Source organism: Lingula anatina, chromosome 1 (genome assembly GCF_051362555.1).
Source record: "Lingula anatina isolate TDL-2025a chromosome 1, LinAna3.0, whole genome shotgun sequence".
NCBI classification, from domain to species: domain Eukaryota; kingdom Metazoa; phylum Brachiopoda; class Lingulata; order Lingulida; family Lingulidae; genus Lingula; species Lingula anatina.
Window position 1 is genome coordinate 46,581,761 of NC_141767.1, and position 16,843 is coordinate 46,598,603.

The 16,843-nt window shown below is 36.9% G+C and overlaps 1 protein-coding gene and 3 non-coding genes across 7 annotated transcripts in view; 3 read left to right on the forward strand and 1 right to left on the reverse strand.

Moving 5' to 3' along the window:
• The window catches only part of LOC106153229 (uncharacterized), a 31,266-nt gene extending 18,711 nt beyond the window's left edge, over positions 1–12,555 (reverse strand). For 2 of the 4 annotated variants that reach the window (XM_087000397.1, XM_087000305.1), the window contains exons 1-16: positions 12,297–12,555; positions 12,038–12,104; positions 11,171–11,368; positions 8,677–8,912; positions 7,323–7,426; positions 6,765–6,888; positions 6,180–6,362; positions 5,859–5,987; positions 5,033–5,576; positions 4,686–4,818; positions 3,106–3,241; positions 2,783–2,907; positions 2,328–2,454; positions 1,865–2,050; positions 1,198–1,320; positions 485–764 (exon numbers count right to left, since the gene is read on the reverse strand). In XM_087000397.1, the coding sequence (XP_086856523.1) occupies positions 485–764; positions 1,198–1,320; positions 1,865–2,050; positions 2,328–2,454; positions 2,783–2,907; positions 3,106–3,241; positions 4,686–4,818; positions 5,033–5,576; positions 5,859–5,987; positions 6,180–6,362; positions 6,765–6,888; positions 7,323–7,426; positions 8,677–8,912; positions 11,171–11,368; positions 12,038–12,104; positions 12,297–12,299 (2,698 nt within the window). In that variant the 5' untranslated portion in view covers positions 12,300–12,555. The remainder of the gene's footprint in view (positions 1–484; positions 765–1,197; positions 1,321–1,864; positions 2,051–2,327; positions 2,455–2,782; positions 2,908–3,105; positions 3,242–4,685; positions 4,819–5,032; positions 5,577–5,858; positions 5,988–6,179; positions 6,363–6,764; positions 6,889–7,322; positions 7,427–8,676; positions 8,913–11,170; positions 11,369–12,037; positions 12,105–12,296) is intronic. The other 2 variants (XM_087000354.1, XM_087000466.1) reach the window with 2 other exon arrangements.
• Positions 843–915, forward strand: Trnat-ugu (transfer RNA threonine (anticodon UGU)). Its single transcript has one exon. It is a non-coding gene; the product is annotated as a tRNA-Thr (tRNA).
• On the forward strand, positions 3,484–3,556 carry Trnat-ugu (transfer RNA threonine (anticodon UGU)). Its single transcript has one exon. It is a non-coding gene; the product is annotated as a tRNA-Thr (tRNA).
• Positions 4,344–4,416, forward strand: Trnat-ugu (transfer RNA threonine (anticodon UGU)). Its single transcript has one exon. It is a non-coding gene; the product is annotated as a tRNA-Thr (tRNA).
• Positions 12,556–16,843: the final 4,288 nt, after the last annotated feature.

Genomic DNA, 16,843 nt, shown 5'->3' on the forward strand with positions numbered 1-16,843 from the left:
GTGTTCACCAATGTGGTTGTAGGGGTGGTTGCTGGAGTAGAAGTGGTAGTGGGCGTGGTCATGGCAGCTGATGAAGTTCCTACTGTTGTTGTGCTTGGTGTGGAAGTGGTAGTGGGGATTGGCATTATTGTTGGTGGTGGTATTGTTGTTGTGGGTGTAATAACTGTCGCAGTCTCACTGATGGGTGCCGTAGGTGTTGTGGCCAAAGACGAACTGGGGGGGTCCCCTATGCCAGTGCTTGGGGCTTGTGGGAAAATTAGCAGAGTGCGGAATGTATTAACAGGGATGGGTGGACTTTCTGTTGATACTGTTGTGGCTGTGGGTATTTTACTTGTCGAAGAAGCAGAATTAAGACCTCTTGCGGAAGATACCGAATTTTCAGCAGCAGTAGTATTGCTTGATACTATAACAGCATTATTATCAACAGTGGATGGTATTACAACCACCACAACTGCTTCGTTGTTGTCTCCGACGGCTCCGGTACCTTGCCCACTATTGATAAGTAATACTCCTCCGGTCTGGCCAGCCCCCGAATCAACAGCGACAGGAGGAGGCGGCGCAGGCGTTGTGGTCGTCGTGGAGGTTGTGGTTGAAGGACAAACGGGGGGTGGTGGAAGAGGGCCGGCAGAGCTTGGGACCAAAAATACAGAGTTGATCTTGGTCAGAAGTGGGTACGGCCCATCCCCGCATAAGTTTGAGAAGTCGTCAAGGTCCAAGGCCCATATCATCGCTCCTCCGAGTCCCTTTTCAATTATGTATTTCGCCTGAAAAAATCAGAACAATAGTTATAAAACGACTATTTAGGAGCGGCCGGGCATGAGCCTTTCGACAAGACATCGGTTGCCTCTATAGCTCAGTGGTTAGAGCACTGGTCTTGTAAACCAGGGGTTGTGAGTTTGATCCTCACTAGGGGCTCTCCTTTCTAACATTCTTTCCCTGGTCATCAAACTTTTGGAAATATGTTTAAGTGCAAGGCTTCGGCACGTCTAGAAGACACAGCAGGTGGTATTTTACTAAACACGATATCCATTAGAATCATTTGACAATGGGGGCCGCTAGTGCCTTAGCAACATAATGTTTAATTTAACTTTTGCTCCTATCTGTATCGGTTGTTTTGCATGGTAATCAGTTATCTGACATCAAGTAATGTACATAGTTGCCATAAACACACAAGCACTCAAAACTCGGTTACCTTACCTTTATTTCTATACTGGTGATATCGTCATAACTGATCCATTGGTCCCCACTGTACATGTATGGAGCCTGAGATTGGTCGTGGAACACACGGGTCCATGAACCCGAGAGAAGTTTGTCGCAAATCTAAAGTACACAAACAGGAGGTGTTCTTAATGGAATGTTTTTCTTTATTATAATAACATATTAATATATTTTAATCAATGTGCTATATCGCACACTTCCGTCATAAGCCAGGTGATTCGTTAAGTAACATCAAATAAAATAAAAATGTTTCAGTACCACAAGCCCCATATCATAACAGACCCAACATCCATTTGAGACTTGTCCGTTCTCAACTTTTCTTACGGTATTTTTACGGTGATTTTATCTGAAAACGTAGACTAGAGGCCAGAATTCATTCGTGCACGAATTCTCTCTTACAGTAGAAAAATGTCGAGAATAAACCAGAGACATATCTGTGCATAACATGTGAAAAAAAATCAATCAGTGACCCTAGTAAAGCGCCAGTCCCATCCCAAGCTGCTTGGACCATCTAGCGCTGACACAATGAAGATATGATGTCAACAATAATCCCTTACCTTACAATGGAACCTGCTTCTTCTTTCTTAAAACTTATAGAATTGATCAAGCATTTGCTTCCTTGTAATTCATATAAATGTCTACGTACCTCATAGTATGCCATAAAACCTGCCTCTCCCGAGATAGGTCCTGCGTCACCTGCGCCAGAAGCAGGTGCTCCAGGTTCCACGTTGCTCGGGTCTCGCAGCGTGAAAGTCTCGCCAAACATGGCTATTCCAAGGTTTAACTTGTGCGCCGGTATGCCACCGTCCAGCCAATAGTTCACTGCCCAATCCTTCAGAATGAAAAAAAGTAATATTGATGCCTAACTATTTTTTCAATATAAACTGCAAACAAAATGATATAACAGACTGCCGCCATTTCGTTTTCATTAGTAGATCTTAAAAACACAAGTATGTTCAAATTCATGCGAATAAGAGCCTGTAGAGGACAACGTGTATAAAGGTATGTACAAAGTAACTTGTTAGGATATGTTTACCACTCTTCATATTTGCGATAAACTGAGCTACTTCTATACATACATAAATGGTTTTCATATGGATATTACATACCACGTTGAAGTCTTTGTACCGCGTGTATTGTTCGTCACATCTCTGGTACAAGGGACTATTAAATCCCGTTATTCCGTTTCGTGCATTGTGGAAATCAAAGCTGAGAACTGTGACAAAATCGAGGATTCTGAAATACCAACAATAGCGTTTACAATAAACAACGAACCAGACAAAAAGTTACTTCTAAGGAAATAGTACATCGAAATTTAAATGTCAAATTAAAAGAATTTAGATGAATATCTGATTGGAGACAAGATTGGTTCTTAATGTAATATTTTACCTATCAAATATAAAATAATGGAATTATTAACCAAAATGCATGCACAATCAAGTTAATGAGTTAAATGATGTGAATAATTTTTAAAAGTTTAGATTTCAGTCCACCGAGCCCCAAAGTAATCGTTAGAAGTAGGGTAAAAAGGAAAAGGGGCCCGGCAAAAATACATTTCACTTGCCTTCCCATGTGACAAATCTCATAGCCGGGATCTATGTATCTCTTGTGCTGGGCGACTGAGGCAGAAAGTATCAGACCATCGCCAGAACTCCTGCGAGCTTCTCTATCAAAAGCTTCTTTGATCTCCTAAAATAAAAAAACGGAGCTGTTATTGTAAGTGTTTCTGAAATTGAAATATATACAAAATGGTGCTGAGGGCGTTAAAGAAACATAATGATTAAATAAGGAATATCAACGGCCCTTTATGTTTAATGGTATAAAATATTTTAATCGGCTATTCAAAGCCTTGTTTTTGTTCCAATTAGATGAAAAGGCAGACCTTACCGATAACAGCATGGTATATCTGGGTCTATCCTGTGGGGAACTACCGGACCTTGAGGCCGGATATTCCCAATCCATATCTAAGCCATCAAATGAATAGTTTCTGAGGTACTGTACAGCATGTTCAATAAACCTTGCCCTGGTCAAGCAAAAAACACACAATCTTACTATCAATACTTAATAAACATCATATCACATGAATTTCTTGTCATTATTCTTGTTCAACACAAACTTGATGGCTGCAGTATAAATTAAACTTGTATTTAACAAGTGACAAAAATTATAAAAAAGGCTCTTTTACTGATGAAAAGATTTAGAAAAACACAAACCAGTTTTTTTATTGATTTCTCAAATGTGAAAAAGGGAAGTAGGGAAAAAATTGCCTCTATAGCTCAGTGGTTAGAGCACTGGTCTTGTAAACCAGGGGTCGTGAGTTCGATCCTCACTAGGGGCTCTAGTTGTATTTTTGAATGGTCATTGGATTCGTCTGCTCATTGAGCAAAGCTCAACTTAAAGATGCATACAAAGCCAATATTTTGCCACAAAAACAGACCAAATGCCAGCATATAGTTTCAAGTAGTATAACTAAGAGAATTACCAAAAGGCACCGTTTAATTTTTCCCGAAAGTGATGTTTGAACGGATTTTTCTGCTAGCATTCTATGCTGTATGTCAAGGGGCAGAAAAGTAGGTCACGAATGTAGGTAAAATTTCCGACCAAAACTTTAAGGAAAGGAGCAGTCTGAAGCTCTTTTATGGCTGATCAAGTGAACTATTCAATTTTATCGCTTGGCATGTCAAATTTATTTGAGTCGTATAAGAAACTAGTAGAAGTGGTTTGGATGTGTTACTGGGAATCCACACTCCACCGATGCTCGGTTCGTATGTACCTTTAACTTGCATTTTACTCAACTGGAGGATTAACTGTCCTATAAGCGGTAATTGAGGAAGACATTACTGAGGAACTGTGCGACGTGATAAATCAACTTTGTCCCGATCAATGACAACAAAACACAATCTTATTATCAATACTTCAGAAGCATCAAATCTCATAAATTTCTTGACATTATTCTTTTAATAGACACCCGAATGATGGTTGCAGTAACAATGCCCAAGTGCAAATAATAATAATAATAATAATAATAATAAAAAGGTACTTGGATATCTGTGCTGATGAAGATACCCAAAGAACAATCAAACTTTTTACACAGAAATTTTAGGGCGATTTATTTTGATACATGGGCCTCTATAGCTCAGTGGTTAGAGCACTGGTCTTGTAAACCAGGGGTCGTGAGTTCAATCCTCACTGGAGGCTTATTTTCTTTTGTAAGAAAACATTTAATAGAATCAATGTCAAACACACTATCCTCCAACAAATAAGAAGTGACTTTTGATCGAAATCATTTATGCCTGACAACTACCAAAATCAGCCTACTACATGGCTTTAAACAGTCAACCTTCAAATAAAATCTCAATAAAGTTGGCAAACCTTGCCATTGAGCCAACAGAATCACTGAAGCAAATTTATTATAATCTAACTCACAATGTGAAGGATGGGTGTTATCAGTTTCATACGCAACCCACCTATTAGATCGCGTAGACACCATCCTACTGAAAGAGGCACTGCCCATTGTCCATCCACCAAGACCAAGGAGGACCTTAAACCGGACATTGGGGTGGTCTTGCTTTAACTGGACAGCAACTCTGTGGTATAGTCCTGAGGGTATTAACAGATAATTAGACAGTGGGAGGTTTTGTATTTAAAAAACATGCCGCAGATATTATATTGAATTAAGAAACATATTATTATTATAACCTGTAGTTAAAGCTGCTCAAACAAAAATATGAATTATTTGAAAATGGCGCAGTTTTTTACCTAAAAAAATTAAATATTCTTTAAACAACATTCTTACAACATTCTACAGGTTTACCTTCAGTTTCTCTGAGATCCCCAAACTCATCGGTAGACATCAGTTGACCTCTGGTACTCAGGGAGGCAAAGGCAAAAATAATGTGCGTACATAAAGATGGATCAATATCCGTAGGGAGAAATCTCCCATTTCCGGACCTGTATTGACTCCAGTTAGTGAAATAGCAGACGACTCGACGTGGGTTTGGTGGAGACGCAGAAGCCAGAGGAGTGCACGGGCCGCTACTTGGGTATGACACGGGGGTGTCTCCGCTTGGTTCATTAAAGGTCCCAAAATCGTCGGCATTGGGTGCCGGACCTGTAGCAGGTGCGGAACCCCCACCTACAGAGCCCCCTGAGGCTGCCGTAGCTGCAGGGCTTTCTGTTGTCGCCGGCGGCGGTACTGTTGGAAATGAGGGTTCAGTAGGCGATCTTCTTCCTTCTAAAACTTCGTTCAAGCGTCGGATAAGAGGATATTCTCCTTGGTTGCAGTAGTTACCAAAGTCATCCAAATCATATGCCCACACCACTGCTCCGCCTAATCGTTTATCACAAATGTATTGTGCCTACAGGAAAAAAAAAGTACCATGACAAAAATTTATAAATATTCTAAAATAGTTGTGTCATTCAAAACGGTCAGTAGAATGAAAAAACATTCGTATTTTGTGTTAGTTATACACATTTCTACAACCAACTGGTCGATCAAAGTCGAAGCAATCAGCAACGAACACCCTTACCTTCTCTGGTTCATGGACAGAGTCAATTTAAATGGTAGCTGGAGACATTATGCTATGCAAAGAAGAGTTTCATCTGAACTACATGTAAGTTATACACGTGTATCTTGTTACCTTGTAAGCAACACTGTTCATGTCATCATATCCAACCCACTGGCTTTCTCTTGTATTGTACGCAACAGGCACCTTAGCCACCGGACTCCAAGCTCTACGCCATCCACCGTTTGAAAGTTTATCACACAACTGAAAAACACGAGAGAACGCTTCATTAGTGGTTGAACAAAAGAGGAACAAATGACAATGTTAATAAGACATGCTTTTTTTAGCTTATGTAGGCAGCCAGAATAGGTAGATGCGTGCGACGTTGTAAATGGGTTTCTGCGTGTTTTTTTCTCCCTTTTGTGTAAAGTCATTGCACGAAAAGGCCATACACACCTCATAATAAGACAGCACCCCGGGTTGGTTGGTCATTTCACCTGCCTCGCCAGCTCCAACTGCAGGTGCCCCGAAGCTAATAGCATTGTTACTCAGGGTGTATGACACACCGTACGAGGCCACACCTACCAGCAGTTTTTCTGCTGGTGCGCCTTTCTCCATCCAGTAATTGACCACCCAGTCCTTAATAAGTCAAAGAAAAGAATAACTGACATGAACAAAATGTATAAACAATACAAATGATAAATTTCTAACGAAGCACATCTTTTCCGATATAAGACAAAATATTACAATCTAAGTATCCTTTTCAGGCATTGACATTTTTTTCAATAGGACATAGAATTTTCCATCACTTTAATTGTTTCATCTATAATTGTGAAAGTGAAATTTTGCACGCTTTTGTAAATTGAATATGAAAATGCATATCTTTCGTTTAATTGACGAAAAAGGTGTTGGTATAATACTTGAAAGAAAGAAAAAGAAATGGGAAATCTTGACAAATTTACACACTTCACAATGTAGGCCTATCTTTTGGGACAGCGTATTTATGTATAGCGGTAAAAAAAATCAGGAGCAACTACTGACCGTGTTAAGCTCTGCTTCTCTGCCCTTTTCTTCACTCCTGTTATAAAGCTGGCTGTGATGGGCCACAGCGTTCTCACTTGAAGAGTGGAAGTCAAAGGTTGTCAGACTGATGAAGTCTAAATACCTAAAAGAAACACATATATAAGCATTTTACATCATGCTAAGCATAGAACTGTTTTGTGAGATTTAAATCGCAAAGAATAGGTCGCAGTTCAGTTTAATTAATTCTTGGTCATGCGTTTATATCCAAAACAAAACATCTAGTGACAGTGATCAAGATATTGTGCACTGGGACAGGGTTACACTACATGTTTTCCAAACATTTTTCATTTCACAGGCAGGCTTTCACTCCTGACCTCGTAATATGTATAAACATACTTGTCCGTGTTTAGTACTACTGTTGTCTCTTTCTCTTTTATCACACATGACTGGGGCGACGTCACTTTCGTGCTTGACAAGAATATGAAAGCAGCGTAAACGTAGTTGAATGTAAGCTGGTTCAAAGTCACTAGATGCAACTTCCCTTTCGCAGCCTTCGACGAAAACCATTATACTCACCTTGAAATCTCTTGAATATCATACCCTGCATCTATATCGGACCTTTTCACTGCTACGGATGCCCCGAGTAGTAGGTTATTGCTTTGGAATGCTTGCTTTAATTCCTTTAAACCAAAGTTCGGTAGAAGTTAGCATGCCGGCATTACTTATTCATATCTCAATCTCAAACTATTACATTTTGATTGTCTTCATTCCTCTAAGTTTGGCGTGAATATGAAAATTGAGCACTGATGGCTATGCTACTTGACAAGAATACTAATGCTGAGTGACAGTAGTGCAAGTTTGGGCTGAAAAACGTAGGTTGGCCTTGAAATGGAGTGTGCTTGAAATAAATGTGCGATTCGCGAAACTGCACCGAAGTAATTAGTCAGCAGTTTGTTTGGTTGTTTAGCTCATCTTTAGATGCACAGTTTGTGTATACTCATGAAAACGGCGGAGTCTTTTTGTGAAAGTGCAAGAAGGAACTGATAATGCAATATACTTATCTTTGTCCAGGGCAATTTATGTCGTTTACAAACTATTAAATCCCATAAAATATCTAAATGTCTACTTGCAGCTATAGCTGTATATATATATCTATCCAAATGTCTACTTGCAGCTATAGCTGTATATATATATCTATCCTACCCTTTCTAAAGAAATTAACTGTGAAAGTGTACCCCCTCCCAATAGCTATGCATCTTTGTCTCGTGCTAATACATAATCTTATCTAACATCAATGCAAATAATATCTGTCAAGGACAACAATGACAAATCCAAACTGTAGTATTCCTTTGTTATGGTATTTTTACACCCTTAATGTCGATTTATTACTGACTCTAATTTTCTGGTCCATATTTCCCATTGTGAATTATTAATGAAGGCTGCATAATCCTTCTTTTTTTTCAGTTACTATTAGCACTTCCATACATGGGAATTATATAAAGAACTCAACAATGGTTTTCTTTTCTGGTACCCTCCCCTTCCTTCTTATTTATTATTCTGGATTCTTATCAGTACAATATACCTACAGTCCATCACAAGGTATTTTAAAATAAGGGATAAGTGTTAATTTACTAATATTATGCTTATGAGAATATTTGAGAATATTCAGTGCTCCTCATAACGTTCAAGTATTTCCAAACGCTTAACAAAACGAAATAAAAGATGGCAATCTGAATCTGAACTACGTTCAATTATAGGAAATAAACTCATGGGGTCAACTCTTCAAATCAACTTAGTAGGTATATTCACACACACACACACACACACACACACACACACACACACAAAAAAAAATAAATAAATAAAAATAAAAAATAAATAAAATAAAATAATTTAAAAAAAAAACATATCATAGGTTGACAGAACTCACCCTTATAAGTGCAGCATGGTTTGCTTTATTTCTAGGGAAACTCCAATCCACGCTCAGCCCATCGAACCCACGGTCCTGCAAATACGTGACCGCGTCCGATATGAAGCTTCGTCTGGACGCAGCCGAACTAGAGATTGACCGAAATGGGGCATCACCAAGGCCGCTCCCTCCAACAGCTAATAACGTCTTCAGGTTGGAGTTCGTCTGTTTCAACTCGTTAAACTGCTGGTACATACCTGTTCAGGAACAATGATAAGTGTAAATGAACATGGAGGTGTGTTGCAGCAAAACATTCGAAATCAAAATGTATATCTTTAAAGGCAATGACGGCAATTGAACTAATTATGATACTTATCCTTTTATTTCTAATGACAATTCATTCAAAACTATGTTTCCAAACGTGTTCAGTTTTGAATTACGTGTGGTCCCTCTTATGAGACACATACACAATTTCAAGGTTATTTTTACAACTTTTGTAAATGTTTTTTTCAAATGTTTTAAACATGTATTTAAAGTATTTCAGTGCTAATCAATAATAAAAAATTATTTATTTCGATACAGAAATAATCTCCTTCATAACTTTATATGAATTCGACCAAGGGGAATATCCAAATGCACCTGTCTATAATACATTCTTGTTGAAATGTGTATCATTATGCCACGCGCCCTACACAACCATCGCATGATCATCTCCATGTTATTATCTTGAGCACATCATTGTCGTAATCAGTGTTCCTTTCATAAATAATCTAAATTGGTTTGGCAAAATTGCGTTTTTAAAGAGTTGGTTACAAAGGCCCATTCGAAGGTACATAACACACTTAACCCAGCTACATATGCATTTTTGGTAGTTAGTGAAACCATTCCTCAGTTTTGACAATGTTACAAAAAAAAAATGATCAAAATAACGTCATCAGACAAAATAACAAACAAACTGTTCAGAATCAAAATTTTCTCATCAAATTAAAATTTAACATTTTCTCAAAAAGGCGGCTTTACAGTTCTTGAAATCATTACACGAAGCGTTTGCTGAGTTGACATTGACTTTATCTTTTCGATCAAGTCTAACCTTCATTACTTGTAAGTCACATTGTTCTCTCCTCGTTTATGACTGATTCGCTTGCTGAGAAATATAACACAGTAACTAAAGTAAAATCAAATTGAAGAACTTAATACTTAAGATACATATCAATTTATATATCTTTTAACGCTATGATTTTCGCCTCTTTATCTTAGTGGTTTTATCAATGCATTTATCGCTTTCTCTTTTTATTGGGTTCATTAATCATTTGGATAGTTAGTATAGTAAGTCCGGTCCTGCATATAGTAATTTCATAAGATGAAGAACAACGTTGATGATAATTTTAGGGGACTTGCCTTTGTTTGCAAGACACAGGGATAAGGAAAGACCTGCTCACCGTTCACCTCTTCTTAATAAGTGATTGGCCATTTATATTCATCATACATCTCTTACAATGCTATAGGTAACTATATCATGTATCACTACAAAATCAATATAATCAATTCTATGAGTGCAAATCGGCTACCGACTACTAAATATATATCTTTCTCTGCTTATCAAATTTTTTATTGTTTTACCCCAGCTTAAACGTTGCGCAGATATACAGAGCTGAAGCTCGCATGATCCAACCTGTAAAACGAATTGAGCCGGCGCTCATTGTGGGTAGAAATTAGCATCTGGGACAATCCTAATCTGCGGTCATCAGACTAGACTGAGAAACAAGAGGTTATTGTTTTGTTACCTTTTCAGTCAAAATTTGATTGCCGCTGAAGTGAGGGTTAACACTGGGACAACTTCCACTTCAAGTCAATTTCCTTGCATATCTAACATTCATCTGTTTTTTAAATCCTACATGTATGTACAAACCTTTTCTCAGCTTAAGGTATAGCAAATCTGATGAATAATATAAATGAAAAATGGGCGGGGCGGAAGCTGGAGCACTCAACTCACTGCAAAGAGTGCACAATATTCTCAATATAGCTCAATGTCCGAGAGGAAAATATAAGGCGGGATAGTGTATATCCAAAGCACCAAGAACCTCTTTCAGGTGGGCTCCTAGTAGCTTGCAGTTCCTGATCGAACTCGGTTGGGTCAGCTTACAAATGGATGGTTAAATACATGACTAATGAATTGTCCTTAATTAACGACGTGTGTCACGTATGAAAGTTAAACAGCAACAAGTGATTTACAATGCTTCATTGTTAGCCAAATGTAATACCTCACTAAAGCTCATGTGCTTCCGTGATAAGATAAAGATGAAATAGTGAACCTTTCAAGTGAATCATCATATATTGTCTTTGTTTTAAAAACATTTCTAAAACCCAAATTAGATACGGCCAATGCACGGCAAAATTTATTGGGCACCTTAGCTATGTATTTTGGTAGTTTTGCATTTAGATCGACGGTCATAATTTTAAAATAAATGAGTTGATTCTGGTCAAAGAGTTGATTTTAAAATAAAAAAACACATACCGGGGTTGTCTCCACTCGAGTCATCATTAAATGCAGTGGACGCTAGCCTCCCGTTCTCTATCGTAGCAAAGGCGTAGATGGCATGTGTACACAGACTACTGTCAATGTTACTGGGAACGAAGGTGGCAATGCCAGATCGGAATTGACTCCAGTTGGTATAATAACACACTCTTTTAAAGTCTGTACCGGCTGCAGGAGCTGGAAAATGATAAAATAAGTAAAACAGATAGGATGTTATTCTCATGTATTTATAAATTGTATGAAACGGGACGTTTTTAATTGATATTTCCATTTATTTTTGTTTTGAATGAGAAAAACAAAGAGAGGACATGGAGGGTGGCACAAAATAATGTAAATACCATATACGTATATACACTGTGCATGTAGCCGTTTAGATGGATTGTTATTTCTTACACACAGGTACATGTAGCAAACATCCATACAGTCCAATAGTCAAGCTTACTATGTGAATAAAACACGAGGCCTATGTATAGATGCACATACATTGGCGGATGTGAACTCGCCCATTCAAATTTAAAATGAAAAAGAGGAAAACACCAGCCGCTGTCCCCCAACTAAAGAGGAAAATCAAACCTTGGGGCTCAGAGAAACAATGTCACTGTGCTATGTACCGTTAAGTGCCCCAGAGCGCCTAATTTTTCCAAAATACTTTGAAGTATTAAACAAATTTTAACTTCTACAAAGAGACTATTGGAATATCTAAGCTTTATTTTCAAATTCAATTTTTATTCAATAAAATATTGTAAGTGATAAACAAGGCTCCTTTTTAATATTCTCGATCCGCAAATTTTGGTACTTTAGCAACGTTCTTAAACAATGTTCATTCACTTAATGAAGAAAACTTACCACTGTCGGTACGGTAAGATATACAGCCTAGCAAAACTGCCAGTAATAAACTATAACGTAGAGTCATCTGAAAAACAGTGAAAGACATTTTATGACTCATCTGAAAACACAAAACTATCAACACCTTGCCTCTACCTGTATAGTAAATGGCATTCTTGCTTGTATCTGCATAATAAATACTACTTGGTAAAACTTATATAAAAGATGAACTCGCAATCACAGATAAAATTGGGAGAACGTCTATATCCATATTTCTTACCATGACTGTATTTCACGCCGCGACTCGGCGCTCCAACGTCGACTTCTTTCCGGCTTCGCGTTACTTGTTGATGTGAAGTTCTCGAAATCTCACAAGCTCCCTTAAACAATAAGGTTATTCCACTCGAGAGAGAGAGTGTGTGTATTTAAAAGTTATACGTCACGAAATAACAATCCTTCACTGTCATCAACCGGCGAAATATTCATTAGTCTTCACAATAGAGCACGCACCACACACGCCGTAGAGTCAGAGTTAAACTTAACAAGCTGGAGATACCGATACAAACACTCCTATGTAATGACAACCGTCATGCTAGTTGGTCGCATGGTAAGAAGAGAGTATCTTCTTGTCAGATAGTTAATATCAGCACGGTTCATCAGTAATTTGAGGGAAATGCAAAGATAAACATTTTCTCACTATTAAGCCTTCACGAAACACCTATCGGACAAAGGACGGATAATGTGTTTAAAGAACAAGTGAATCAATTAGTAGTATGCTTTAATTAAATCTTGCCCTTCCCTTCATTATTTCCCCAAATACTGCGAGCAGTCCAGTGTGTTCGTCCCAAGATGGGAAAGTGGCTTCCTTTACATTGTACGTGCTTTAATTTGTCAGGGAGCAAAATATATAAGTGACAAGGCTGGCTATTTTCTTCAAGCAGATGCCCTCCGTCAGGTGACGGTTTAGACATAATACAGACTATTTGGTATAAAGCATAGAGAAAGTAATTGTAAGGCGTAGAACTGCATATGTAAAAGCAAAATGACGTGTTTTAATACAAACATAAGAGCATGGCGCATTTTGTAAGTGTGTTTTATGTAGCCCGACGTAACAGGAATGGACGTCGGCTAGAAACTGTAGACCGTTCCCCTTAACTTTGCACAGGTGACATCCGGCCCGTATAGGCTACTAACCCCTGTACTCCGACTAAACCTAGCCTGTACTAGTCATAAGGGAGCCCGGACTTCCATTCCTAGGACTACCATTCTTTCACATGTGGCTTGTCACGAACATCACCTTATCACTTTTTTCTCAGTATTAGAAAACAAATATTGTTCTCAAGAATCGAGATAAGTTCCTCTATTTATTTAAAACGATTGAAAATACATAAATACAGGTAGACAGCATGATGGAAAACACTCCAGCTTTTTTTTTTTCGAAAGAATATTCTACCTTTATTTTAAAGTACAATAATTCTTCTCAGAAACTTGAAATTTATTTACTTCAAAAAGCAGGGCTCTACCTGATGTAACAGAATGCAATAATAAACCAAGCATGGAGAAGAAATCCAAAATTTTCAAAAGGCCCGTTCAATTATTTATTAGATAACCAATGAAACTTTATTTAAAACTTTATTCAACTTAATTCAACTTTATGCAGATGATAGAATTAGAAGTACCACATACTGCCGCTGCATGCACTGCACGCTCCCTGGGGAGTAGAAGAATCCCCCTCCCCCCCCCCCCCCCAAAAAAAAAAAAATAAAAAAAATAAATAAATAAAAAAGTTTCATCATAGTGTACAAAACATCACTCCAACGCGACGGAGGCCAACACAAAAGAAACATTAATCAGGATTTTGACAAGTATTCACACTGCATATTTAAAAGCATAACAACTCTTCTTATGAGATTCACACTGCATATTTAAAAGCATAACAACTCTTCATATGAGATTCAAAATTCCACAATAAATATTTTATAAACAGCATATAGAAATATAATAGATGCCATTTTACCACCAAAACAGCGGTTATCGCAATTATTCTGAAAACTATGCTTACCACGTGGGCTTTCAAAGATGGCTACACTCTCTTAGGGAAATTATTTTTAAAATAATGGGATGGATCAATTTGCCATTGGTTTATCCCAGGAAAATAGTTCTGGCACTTTTCTCGCCAAAATAGTTATCCCTTCAATCCCCCCATTTTAATTTTGAAGGTTTAAAGTTTTGAACGTAAAATATCTAAATTAAAACAATAGAACCACTATGTAACGTACGTGACCACGTGAGTATACACAAACAAACACACAAAAAAACAAGGCAGCAAAGCTGTCAAATGTACAGACAAAAAACAGAAAATAAAGATGCAAAAAAGGTCATTTTGTTAATTTTGATGCAATAATAAATAATGCTTATAATAGCACTATCAGTCAACACTGAATTTTATAATCTTGCACAACAGGTAAAATGGTCAATAACATGAGCGGACCCAGAGATATTCTCTGACAGTATTCCAAAGTATCTATTTTGATCCATCCTCCATTTTGATGGTCTTCCAACAGAAGAAAAAATAGATACCAGGCAATATAAACTTAATAACCTGACTGTCTTCCGGAAGTCCCAGAAGATGGTCTCAATCTACCCTTTCAATAAGATTACAGTTTCAGGACCATGAGAGTTCAAATTCACATGATGTAAGTCTCAATATTTGAAAAATGATGACAGTGCATAAAATAATATTACATAAGTAACATAATGTTTAAAGACATAAAAAACAATACAACTGCTTATGTGGAAATACAGAAATGTCAGAGTCTCAGGCGGATGAGAGTTAAAAGTCACAAATGCAAGTGTTTGAGAAAAAATTATAAAGGAAAACATAACAAAACTAGAAAAGCACTCCGAGAGTGCAGACCTCTGCCAAGGTAGCAATTGTTGATTATTATTGATTTTTGTCCTCTTTGGCCCACTTCTGACAGTTCCTGAAAATTTCAGCAAAATCGGTCCATAACTTTTTGAGTTATGTTGATGACAAACAGGGGTGAAAATATAACCTCCTTGGCAGAGGTAAATATAATTCCAATGAAGCTGCTATTCAAACGTTTAATCTTTCAGTTTGATATATATATATATATATATATATATATATATATATATATATATATAAAACTTATTTGCAATATTAAACAAAATTTACCTGCATAATTATCACTGCTTCCTTATTATTAATCTAGCAGAGAGCTTAACCTATGGGAGTTTACAGGGAAATATCAACAAGTGTGCTTTATGTAATCTCAAATCACAAGTGTGCTTTATGTAGCCTATCAATTAGGCAAATTACTTTATAACTGAAATTAGCGAAGTGATACCCAAGGGAAATTTACAGACTGACCCTCTCAAAGTTCTTTCAGGCCCATAAGTCACAACTTAAGAAGAGCACAAAACAATAATGCACAAAATAGGAGACTACCACTTCTGATGCAATAATACATTATGTTTAACTGCACAGTCAACATCAAATTTTAATTTTGCACAACAGGTAACACCGACGAAAGTAAAAGCATAAGGCTTCAGGCCCATCAGAGTTAAAGTTTATACTTAGAAAGTGCCAGAATGAGAAAAATGAAATTTCACACAAAATTGCATTAAATTCAATAATAAATGATAACCCAATTGACCTGGCTTTCTAATTTGAACTGCATGCCAATCCTAAAAATCATACTCGTAAGTTAAATATAATAATAAATAACACAGTTTTCTTTTCATAATGTTTGCAGTAGCAGTGCAAAAAGATTATTGTCAATTTTGATGTAACATTACATAATAAATTATAGAATAATTATCACCAATTTTTGATTATTGACTATAAATAGCATGAACATGTAGAAAATTTGATTACCATCCGGCTTCATGTCCATGGGAGCTCCGAGTCCCACAATGAATATGCCAAAAAGATAATGAATATTTCACTAAAATGTATAACTTCCAGAAAAAGAAGCCCATTTGACTGCTTTTCCAACTTGGGCTGCATTTTAGTCCTGTGTTTCTTTTTTGAAAGTTTGACAATCATAAGTAACACGGTTTTCCCATCATGGTCATCATGGCAGATGTGGATGATTGAATCTGACAAACTGCAATGATATGAGTTTATTTCCGTTTTGGACACTTGATTACATAATACATGATAACTAGTTTACCATCATTTTTACATAATCAACTAACAATGTTGTAAAGATGCAGGAAATATCAAACAAACACTTTTATGTATCTTATTAGTTCAATAATGAGACTGTTAACATGCCTAAGAATTGAATCTGAGGAAATTTGAAAAAACAGTACAACTTCTAAAATAATGGCCCGATAACGCTGATTTTCGAACTCAACCTGCATTTTTGTAAGATTGACCACTCCTGTGAGTATAATGACAATTGGCTAAGCTGTTTTTCTTATATTGTGTTATTAATGTTACATATATGTTGAAAAAAGTGAAAAAACAGCATAAAAAATTAAAAGAAAATGTAAAATAAAACATAACAAAAAATACCAATAAAGCTGCTATTCAAACTTTTAATCTAGCTGTACAATTACTAACATGATATGAATAACCCTATTGAGTTTGAGAATAATAAGGCACTGTTATTCATCTTTGGCATTAATGTAAGCGTTACACAAAATTTTTTTGTAAACTTATTTTCCATATTAAATAACATTTACCTGCATAATAATCATCGGTTCCTAATTATGTGACAGAAAAAGAAAGCTAAACCGATGGGACTTTACAATGAAATCTCAATGTGTGTTTATGTAATCTCATTTAATACCCAC